The sequence below is a fragment of the Eptesicus fuscus genome, chromosome 2 (assembly GCF_027574615.1).
Source record: "Eptesicus fuscus isolate TK198812 chromosome 2, DD_ASM_mEF_20220401, whole genome shotgun sequence".
NCBI lineage: Eukaryota > Metazoa > Chordata > Mammalia > Chiroptera > Vespertilionidae > Eptesicus > Eptesicus fuscus.
In genome coordinates, this window is record NC_072474.1 from 9,313,645 (window position 1) to 9,325,183 (window position 11,539).

At 40.2% G+C, this 11,539-nt stretch overlaps 1 protein-coding gene across 7 annotated transcripts in view; it reads right to left on the reverse strand.

Annotated features, from left to right (window-relative positions):
• The window catches only part of C2H14orf28 (chromosome 2 C14orf28 homolog), a 53,961-nt gene extending 48,918 nt beyond the window's left edge, over positions 1-5,043 (reverse strand). For all 7 annotated transcript variants that reach the window (XR_008557997.1, XR_008557992.1, XM_054725507.1 and 4 more), the window contains exons 1-2: positions 4,964-5,043; positions 1,307-1,831 (exon numbers count right to left, since the gene is read on the reverse strand). Coding sequence is in view for 5 of the 7 variants with exons in the window: in XM_054725507.1 (XP_054581482.1) it covers positions 1,307-1,830 (524 nt within the window). In the remaining 2 variants the exon portion in view is untranslated. The remainder of the gene's footprint in view (positions 1-1,306; positions 1,832-4,963) is intronic.
• Between the last annotated feature and the right edge of the window lie 6,496 nt (positions 5,044-11,539).

Sequence of the window (11,539 nt, forward strand, 5' to 3'; positions counted from 1 at the left end):
ATAAAGAAATATGAACTTAATAAGTTATTGTTTGTGAGATATAGCCTTCAAAGAGAACAATCTATTAGGCTGTTTTTCTGGACCATAGGACCAAATACAATTTTTGACAACAATGTGTTTGGGTTTGCTTTTTGGTCTTGTTTTTTTCCACTGACAATTATCCTTTTCCAGCTCATGTCCCTTGGGGGCTTTAATGTTTCCTGACACTCCACTAGGGCTTGCCAGTTTGGCCTTCCTCCCTGTCATTTACTAGCCTGGAGGTCTGCCTTCATTCTGAAAGCCAAAAATACTTAGGCTACCAGCACCTTTCGTAATCAGTGAAAATGCTCCTTATAGCCACATCTCCAGGTATTAAGGTTCCAAGTTTGTGATTTCTGTCTATAATTATTGAAAGTACATGGAGTACGTTCAATCTTTTTTTTTTAAATTGGTTTTATAGGAAGAGAGGGAGGGAGGGAGGAAGAGAGAGATCAGTTGCTCCCATATGTGCCCCCATGGGGGATTGGACCCACAACCTGGGTATATGCCCTGACCTGGAATCAAACCCGCCACCAACCAACTGAGCCACACTGGCCGTGGCTCAATCCTCTTATTCATGTAGAACTAGCCCACTCAACATAGATCTATTTAAAAGGTGAAACATTATATTGGAAACATATTGGATAGTGTTCTTCAAGAGGTTACATTTGTGATGCAGAAATTCATTATCTACAAAATCACATTAGTAAATCAAAGCAAGGGAAATATATTTTGCACTTGGAATAATTCATTACTTTGCAAGCGAAATGGTTATCAGTTGGTTTTCTAAAGTAAATTCTAAAATGCTTGGATATTTCTGTCATGGGACTAAAGAATCTTGAATTTGTGTGGTTGATTTATGTGTAAGTAATTACAGTGTTGTACTTTAAGAAGTACTTTGACTATATATTTACATTTATAGCACTTCATTAAAAAAGTTGTATACTGTTTCTAAAAGTGACAAAACATCCCTGGTTGGTTTGGCTCAGTGGAAAGAGCATTGGCCTGCGGACCAAAGGGTCCCAAGTTTGATTCTGGTCAAAGGCATGAACTTTGGTTGCAGGCTCCTCCCCGGCCCGGCCCCTGGTCGTGAAGCCTGCAGGAAGCAACCAATTGATGTGTTTCTCTCACATCGATGTTTCTCTCTGTCTTCCCCTCTCTTCCACTCTCTCTGAAAGATCAATGGAAAAATTATCCTCAAGTGAGGATTAACAAAAAAAAATAAAATTTTTTTAAAAAGTGATAAAACAAACTTTAGAGCAGATAAAAGACTTTTAGAGGAACTTACTTTATATTAATTGTACGCTGCTGATCTTCCTGCACTCGAATTGGGCATCGCCAATTGGAACAGTAACTCTCTTGTATGGTAGACATGAGATTTTCGAGATTTTTTGTAAAATTATCATGTTCATTCCCAAACAAATCGATTATTAATGAAGCTTTATGAACTTCAGATTTATATTGCTGTTTTTCCATCTTGTCCCAAATCCAAAGTAGCTTCACAGTTGTAAAACTGTAGGTGTCCATTAAATAAAGAAAACAGTCTACAAACTCTCTACCTAAATGAAGAGAGAGTTCCCTGGGAAAATTTTCATTTTCATGAAGAATGACATATAATAACATCAAGAATCCATCTATGGTGCAGGTATTTTTCAGTCTTATTTCAACATAGAGTGGTGTACAGGATACTGCTTTGCGGCCAGCTTTGATAGTAAAAACACCTCCCCAAGGAAGAACAGGCCTCCAAAATGAGCGATCTTGATTATAGTTATTTTTAATTGATGCTTTGATCTCTTCAAACAGTGTCTTCATCCTGCATTTTAAAAATTAAAAGTAGAACATGTATGTGATTACATATGATATGTTTAAATGAAAATAAAGCTATCTAAAGATTTAAATTAAATTTGGTTAGATGGCCTCTCAATGCAACAAAAATATCTTAAGACAATTCTAGCTATGTCATTTTGGGGGCAATATACATGGTCTTTGAAAAGACCACTTAAAAAGTTGCAACCTTTTTTTTGAGGTGCTGAATGGCTATTTGATAGGCTTTTATATTAATTATACTGAAGATTTTTATTTGTGATATAGGAAAACCCACTTCTAGGAATATATTCTAAGAATTCCAAAACACCAACCAGAAAGAATATATTCACCCCTATGGTTCATAGCAGCATAATTTACAACAGCTAAGATGTGGAAACAGCCTAAGTGCCCATCAGTAGATGAGTGGATAAAAAAGCTGTGGTATATTTAAGCCATGGAATACTATGCAGCTTTAAAAAAGAAGGATCTCTTACCCTTTGAGACAGCATGGAAGGGCCTGGAGACTATTAGTCTAAGTGAAATAAGCCAGTCAGAAAGATAAATATCACACAATCTCACTTATATATGGAATCTAATGAACTTATGAATAAAATAAAACCAGAGGCATGAAAACATGTACAGACTGGCACATCTCAGAGGTAATCTTGGAGGTAAGGAGTCTGGGGGAGTGGGCAGGAAGAGACTAACCAAAGAATTTATATGCATGTATGCATTGCCCATGGACACAGACAACAGGGTGGTGAAGGCCTGGGGTGGGTGGAAACTGGGTAGAGGGGGGCAATGGGGGGAAGGGGACATCTGTAATACTCTCAACAATAAAGATGGAAAAAAAAGAAACTGCAACCTTTTTTTTGAGAGGCCTTTATATTATACCACAGATTTTTTTTGATGATATAGGAAAACCCTGTAATAAGAAATCTTAAATGAAGGTAAAACTATTTAACGATAAAATCTAAATTTGGTTTTGTGTATTCCTAATGTAAACTTCTTCCACCCTCCAAAATACAAGCTGTGCTTCATTTTCTTAATATGTGTGATTTTACTTATAAAATGAACTGTAATGGAACTCTTATTTGGGCTACAGAATGATGACCAATTAGCTATGAAAGATAACATAGGAAGAGTAATTGTGAGAACTTAATTGAATAGTAGCACAGCTAATACAAATATTATTTATATGTACTTTGGGATTTTTACTTACAATCTAGGACCATGCTATATATCCTACAATTTGAGGCCATGCTGTGAAGACTTTTTTCCCCCTTTTTTTTCATGCTGTGAAGATTTGATTCAGAACTTGGTCAGTATCCTGATTCCCTTCTCTGCACAATTTGGGAATGAAATGAGGTGTCCTCTCTGTTTAAATTGGTACATATCCTTCCCCCAACTTTGAGGGTAGCTAAGTATTCTGTTTTTAAAGTCACTGACAGTATTCTAACAAACATGTTCATGTCACATGTATGATATATAGGACAAAATTTTAAAAAATTAAAGAATGATGTCTTAATAAAACTGAATAGAAAACTGCTTTACTTGGGATAAAAAATGTCAACTAAAAACATCATAGTACTTTCCAATATATTATTTTTATGGAAAAGTATATTTTTCATGAAAAAAGGGAAGCATTTGAGGAATAGGAAAAGAGAAGTGAGTGACTGAGGTCAGTGTCTTATTTTGACCATCCTTTCAAGTGCCACACCCTCCCAAACATAACATGAATCCAACACTCAATACTTTGGACCTGTATATTTTATTTGCGTGAAAAATTTAGTTGAAGTTGATTTTACAACAGTAGTAGACTAAAAATTCAGTTATATGATATATAAACACACGGTATTTTTGGCTTGAAGAAAGATATCCTCCACTCTAAAGTATTCAATACTATATTTAGTCTGAAATGTAGATGTTTATATATAGTCAGTAACAGGTTGGCTCTAGTCAACCAATTAGGAATAAGAGGGCGTGGTAAACCTGGAACCTAGGAAAACACAAACATATCCAGAACAGATTTGAAAAAAATCATAGGGCATTCAAATACTTTAAAAATGAAAATAAATTTCTTCATGATTTGATTTATTTCTGTTGAATTTTAAAGAACTTTGTAGCAAAGACATAGGATCAAGAGCTTGAGTTCACACTCCTACATACTATATTGAAAAGGAATGGTTAATCTCTAGTACTTTTTTTCAAATTATCTTTTGGGCATGACCAAATGAAGAGTAACTACAGCTCTACAAAGCAACCTTTATACTTTAAGAGAATTAAACTACAATTTTATATATTTGCAATGAAACTTCTTTAGCCTTTTTCAGGGAAAAAAAAAAAAAAGAGGGGGGTAGAGAGGACTGGAAGAACAAGACGGCACTTAATCTAGTATCAACACTAATGTGGTGATGTGTCCCAAAGAACTAAAAATTACTTAAAAAGATGAAGAAATGCCTTCAGAGCCCTGACCTGTTTTCGCCACACCTTCTAAGATTGTTCATTAGGCATTGTGTTGGAAATCCTGGAGGAGTTATCCTGCTGTCTTTATTTTCCTGCCTCAACAGGCCCTCCAGTTTGAATAAACCTGCTGAACTGCTCTGATCTCTCACGGTATTTCCTGGGCACAGCACCACCTTTTTTTTTTTTTTTTTTTTGCGGTCATTTCCAAGGGTGACAATCTGTACTCCACATTGGTCGTGAAAACCAGACCATTTCCCCAAGGTACTGAATACCGGACTCCCTAAAAGCTCGGGGTCCTAAAGGTCCCGCCTGGAATCAGCGCTCTGAAATAATATGAAAAACAGCCACGCGCCCACCGCCCAGCGGCGCGGGGCGGAGGGGGGAGAGCGCGGTACCCGCCGGGAGGGCGGTGGGCACCCAGCTCAGCCCCCCGGCCGCGCCCACCCTGCCCCCTGCCCCCCGCACCCTGGAAGGCCTGGCACCGAGCACTGGCTCCGCAATGCGGGCGGGTCCCCGAGACAGAAGCCGGTGTCAAAGGCTGGACGCCCGTCTGCGCCCGGGCAGTGGCCCCGCAGGGCGCCTGGGACTGCTGGCCAGGGGCTAGAGGACTGGGCCGCGGGTGGCGTTCCCACACCCGGCAGCCTCCGTCCGCCAGGAAGCCGAATCCTCGTACCTCCTCGGGGACCGAAAACCGCCGGTGCCACCGCACCCGTCGCCGCCGCCGCTCGCTCATGGAGAGCCCGGGCTGCCGCCGCCGCCGCCGCCGACTCATGTACTAGAACCGCCGGCTGTCTCGGCCTCCCCCGGCGAGAGTGCTGGGCTCCGGCACGGCCTCCATCGCACCCGCCGCGGCGGGAGCCACAGCAGCTCCGGCGCCCAGGCCCGATCCGACCGGATCCACGGAGCCAGGACCGCGGGACGCGTTGCTTATTACGGAGGAAGATTCGGCCTGACCTCCGCCTCCCTTCCCCCAGCCCCCAGTTCCCAGACGCCCGACGGTGCTGCTGCGCAGGCGCGAAGACGCCCCAGTCAAACGTGCGTGTGTCGGGGGTGTACACAGCATTCAGCTTCACCCAATGGGAGCGAACATCAGGTGCGGGGGGCGGGACCTCGTAGAGAGGGGCGTGGTTCCAGTGTGGGAGGAAAAGTGGAGCAGTCAAAGTGGGCAGGGTTTGCACGGAGGTGGAGCTTAGTGCCAAGCCCGTTAGGCTTTTTGAAGTTTGTACCATTTTTGGACCTTCCTTGATTTGTTTGATTCTAGATCTTGCCTTCTCAAATTCTTAACTTAGAGGGGGAAAGCTTTGTTTTCTCAGTTTGTTTTAATTATTCAAGCTTTTTATTTAAGTATCTGTTTAGGAAAATTTTGAATTAGTGTGTTAAATGCTGTCTATAGTGTTGAAGGTAATGCTTGGTCAAAATGCTGTAATTTATAATAGAAGTTAACACCATCTAAATAAATTAGAAAGCTTTAATATCTGATGAAAAATTTTTGGTTTGGATATGATAAGGCTCTACACATGAAGTGACAGCTAGAAATTTAAGCTCGAGTTGCTTAATGCTGTAGTCTGTGGGCTCAACCATAATAGCTGTTCAGTAGGCCCTGGTTCTTGTATTCTTCCTTAAAGAGTCAAAGCCCACATGGCTTTGCTTCTGTAGAACACAGACCACCCTGGAAAACTACCTTCACCTACAATTAGAAATGGGATAATGTTGAGATTTTCCCTGTCTAGTCATTCAACAGATGATTGTCTGGAAAGTGAAGTGCAACGCTTAGAACACACAATTCAGAGAGCTCAGTGTCAGCCCAGCACATTATTGTGGTCCTTAGTCACAGCTGAGTCTGGTGGAGGTAGAATGCCATCTTGACCAATGTGATGGTCAGCCAGACTGTGGACCTCAGACCTCTCTCAAGGAGTCTCGTGATGGAAGGATGAAGGCTGGGAGAGAAGCTTGACTTACTGAACTTAATTACTGCTGGTGGAGATGGGAATAAATGGATATCTCTCAGAGCAGAGGGGGAAGAAAGATGGCTCTGCCCCAACTAAAGGAATTAATAATTGTGTCAAAGTCTGCTCTTCTCTGCTTTTTATTATTATGGTATTTCACAAATGAGGAAACTGAGGCTCATTAAATAACTAGTGTGTATTGGAATTCACATGCATTAAAGTTCACTCTCAATATTAAAACCATTCTGCAAGTAGAAAGTTCTTTAAAATGTTTATAAATTGGATTGTATGTGTAATTGACAATCTCTCATAAGACATGGAATTCATTTTATATTGTTTGGGTCATTCTCTTCCAGAAAACAGACCCGGTAATGGGGGTTGTTACCATTTCTGGAGAATAGCAGGGCCCATTAAATTCAGCTGAGGCTTGGCTAGGGAGGGGAATCATGAATTCCTTGCATACTTGGATAACTCACAAACCTCACTGAAGCCTTTAACCCAGATTTTCATTCTGCTTCTTTTCTGCTCCCCTTAAAGTCTGATACCTGAGTTGCAGTTTTTGAAAAGACAGCTTTATTCAGGTATAATTGACAAATATATGGAGCATATTTAAAGTATATAATTTGATAAGTTTTGACATATGCATACTCTCTTGAAACCATCACTACAATCAAGTGAGTAGATCCATCATCCTCAAGTTTTCTCAGGTCCCTTTAAACTTTTTCCCCATCCCTCTTTGCCTCCACACCTAAGCAACCACTGATCCATTTTCTGTCATGATAGATTCATTTGCATTTTCTAAAGTTTTATATAAGTAGAATCAGACAGTATGTATTATTTTTTGAGGGGTGTCTAGTTTCTTATACTTAGCATCATTATCTTGACATTCATCCACATTGTTCTGTGTATCAATAGTTCATTCCTTTTAGTTTTTTTGCTGTATTCCATTATGTAGATGTACTGTCATTTATTTATTCACTTACCTGTTGATGGCCATTTGCATTGCATCTACTTTTGGGCTGTTACCAATAAAGCTACTATGAACAGTGTATATAACTGTTTATATGGACATACAGGAATGGGCAAAAATAGACTTACAGTTGTTTGTATGTAAAATAAAGACATGCAGGTTGTGATTATTGCAGTAGCTTTATTGGAATGTTACAATGCCTACTTTTGCCAACCCTGTATATTTCCATTTTTTTCTGGGGTAAAAATCTAGAGGTGGAATGATTGTATCTCATGGTAGATGTATGTTTAACTTTGTAAGAAACTGCTGAATTGCTTTCCAGAGTGGTTGTACTATTTTACATTCCCATTAGGAGGGTGTTCAAGTTTCATTTCCTCCATAACCTCACCAGCACTCGGTATGTCAATCGTTTTTAATTTAAGCTGTTCTAATAGGTATATAGTCATATCTTGTTGTGGGTTGAATTTTTCTAGTGATTAATGAAGTTGAGCATCATTTTATGTGCTTATTTGCCATCTGTATATCTTTTTTTGGTGAGGTGTCTGTTCAGATCTTTGTTCCATTAAAAAAAAAATTGGGTTGTGCCTGTCCAGAGTGGCTCAGTTGGTTGAATGTCTACCCGTGCACCAAAGGGCTGCTGGTTTCATTCCCAGTCAGGGCACATACCTGAGTTGTGGGTTCAATCCCTGGTTGAGGCACATACAGAAGGCAACCAATCAATGTTTCTTTCCCTCCCTCCTTCCCTTCTTCTCTCCCTCTCTCTCCCTCACTCCCTCCCTCCCTTCCTCTCTCTAAGCATGTCCTAGGGCAGTGATGGCGAACCTATGACATGCGTGTCAGCACTGACACGCGTAGCCATTTCTGATGACACGCGGCCGCTAAGGCGGCCGCATGCCGAGGATGAAACATTTGCTGCTCCTGAGGATGAAACATTTGCGAAATAATGTTTTTTCCTCAAAGTGACATACTACCCGAGTTATGCTCAGTTTTTTGGCTAATTTTGACACACCAAGCTCAAAAGGTTACCCATCACTGTCCTAGGATAAGGATAAAAAAAAAAAAGTTGGGTTGTTTGTTTTCAGAGTTCTATATATTTTCTGGAAACAAGTTCTTTATCAGATATAGGCTTTACAAAGATTTTCTTCCAGTATATGGCTTCCCCCACCTCCATTCTCTTAACAGTACATTTTTTAAGAACGTAAGTTTTAAATTTTAATAAAGTTCAAACTATTTTTTATGGTTGTGCTTTTAGTATAATTTATAAGAAATCTTTACCTACTCTAGGCTCACAAAGACCTTTTCCTGTGTTCTTCTGGAATTTTTCTTGTTTAGACTGTATATTTAGGTCTATGATACATTTTGAGTTAATTTAAAAAAAATTTACCATATCCATAATTTAAAAATTTTTAAAAATTTATTTATTTGAGAGAGAGAGAGAGAGAGAGAGAGAGCGCAAAACATCAATTTGTTGTTCCACTTATTTATGCATTCATTGGTTGATTCTTATATGTTCCCTGACCTGGTTTCAAACCCTCAACATTGGCATATCAGGATGATACTCTAAACAACTGAGCTACCCGGCCACGGCTTGAATTTATTTTTTAAATATATATTTTTATTGATTTCAGAGAAGAAGGGAGAGGGAGAGAGAGATCAAAGCATCAATGATAAGAATCATTGATCGGCTGCCTCCTACACACCCCTTACTGGGGATCGAGCTTGCAACCTAGGCATGTGCCCTTGACTGGAATTGAACCCGGGACCCTTCAGTCCCCAGGTTGACTTTCTATCCACTGAGCCAAACTGGCTAGGGCTAATTTTTATTTATGAATAATCAATTGTTCAGAAACATTTGTTGAAAGGCTATTCTTTTCTACTGTGTTGCCTTTATGCTTTTGTCTGTAAATCAGTTGTGCAATGTCATTTATAAACATTTTACTTAATATTTATTTGTTCTCAATTGTATGTTACACAGTGTTCTACCATTGGAGATATACACTAAGTGGCCAGATTATTATGATCTCTGAATGCATAATAATCTGGCCACTCAGTGTATATCCTATATAATAAAAGGCTAATATGCAAATTTTCCCCTTGACCAGGAGTTCGACCAGCAGGCAGGCTGGCCAACCGCCCATGTCCCCTCCCCCTGGCCAGGCTGGCCGGACCCCACCCATGCACGAATTCATGCACTGGGCCTCTAAAATACACACACACACACACACACACACACACACACACACACACACTGAGTGGCCAGATTATTATGCCTTCAGAGATCATAATAATATGGCCACTCAGTGTATATCAGTAAGTGTTAGATTGCAAAGACTAGAGACCAGATATTGCTAACTTAAAATAAGAAATTTATTAGAAGGATGCAAGGTATAACAGAATTAAAGAAAAATCCAAAATCCCAGCCAGTGTGGCTGAGTCATTGAGCATCAACCTATGAACCAGGAGGTCACAGTTTGATTCCCGGTCAGGGCACATACCCGGCTTGCGGGCTCAATCCCTAGTGTGGGGCGTGCAGGAGGCAGCTGATCAATGATTCTCTCTCATCATTGACGATTCTATCTGTCCTTCTCCTTTCCTCTTTGAAATCAATAAAAATATATTAAGAAAACAAAAAGAAAAACCTGAAAATCAGGTTTCCGTTACCTTGGTTGATCAGAAGTGAGGTAGTTCCCCAATAGGCAATGGAACCCTATTGACAGAAAAGAGGGAATGATGCTGGGCAGCTATTGCATAAGAGTGCTTCCCAACTTTTTTTACATCCACACATAATAAATAGTCAGAATTGAGCAGTGTGTGAGGGCATACTGTTGGAGATTATGAGTTGTCTCTATAGAGTGTGGTGAAAAATATTGTTATATTTTTTTATATTATATAATTATAAAAAAGGCAAAGTATGAGGGAGATATGAAATATTGAATTTATATAAAATATATTAAAAATTTGATGAGAAATTTGAGCTAATTTTCATATGATTTTTATTTCAAAATTTTATTCAAATCTGCCTAATATATACAGTGTCCCAAAATGTATACACATTTTTATTTTATTTATTTAAAAAATATATTTTTATTGACTTCAGAGAATAAGGGAGAGAGCTAGAAACATCAATTATGAGAGAGAATCATTTATTGCCTCCTGCACGCAACTTGGGCATGTCCCCTGACCAGGAATTGAACCATGACCTCCTGTTTCATAGGTTGATGCTCAACCACTGAGCCACACCAGCTGGGCTGTATACATATTTTTAATAATTATTAATTCCAATGGGTTAAATATGAAAAGAAAGAAACATCAATTGAGCTATCGGCTGTTAAAGTGTATATACATTTTTTTGGGACACCATGTATATAAGGAAAAGGGTATCTATATAAAAGACTAAGTGACCAAATGACCAGTCGACCGGTCGCTATGATACACACTGACCACCAGGGGGCAGACGATCAATGCAGAAGCTGCCTGCTGGTGGTCAGTGTGCTCCCACACTGGGAGCATCGCTTAGCTGACTGATGGGTGCCAGATGCTAGGCTCACAGCTGGGGAGCACAGCTGAGGAGCGGCAGCGAGCCGGCAGAGCGGGGTGGCACCTGGCCAGGGCCTGGGCTGGGCTCCTCCCCGCCTGCCTGCCATATTGCGCACTACCACATCCCTCGGAGGATGTTGGACTGCCCGTTTCAGCCGATCCCCGCAGGCCACACCGAGGGACCCCACCGGTGCACAAATCCGTGCACCAGGCCTGTAGTATATAATAATTATGCATGTATCTTGATGAATTTTCACAAAATTTCACTTGTGTGTTCCAGTTATGTATATTTGCATAACAAATCACCCTTAAACTTAGTGGCTTAAAATAGCAATATATATTTTGCTTATGAATTTGCAGTTTGGTCAGAGCTTGGCTGGAATAATTTGAAGGCTGGAGGCTGGAATCATTGGAAGGCTCCTTCACTTACATGTTTGCTTATTGATGCTACCTGTTGACTGGACCTTAGCTGCCTATGTGACCAGAATACCTTCATGTGATTCCTTGACTTTCTCATAGCATGGTGTTTGGGTACCAAGGGTGAGTATCCAAAGAAAGAGAGCCAGTAGAAGCTCTAGTGCCTTTTATTTTATTTTATTTTATTTTATTACTATTATTTTTTTAATGAATCTTTATTGTTCAGATTACAATTGTTTCTCCTTTTTCCCCACATATCTCCCCACCACCCAGTTCCCCCCTCCCTCTGCCCTTACCTCCCCCCCCCGCTGTCCTTATCCATAGGTGTATGATTTTTGTCCAGTCTCTTCCCATACTCCCCACACAGACACCCCTTTCC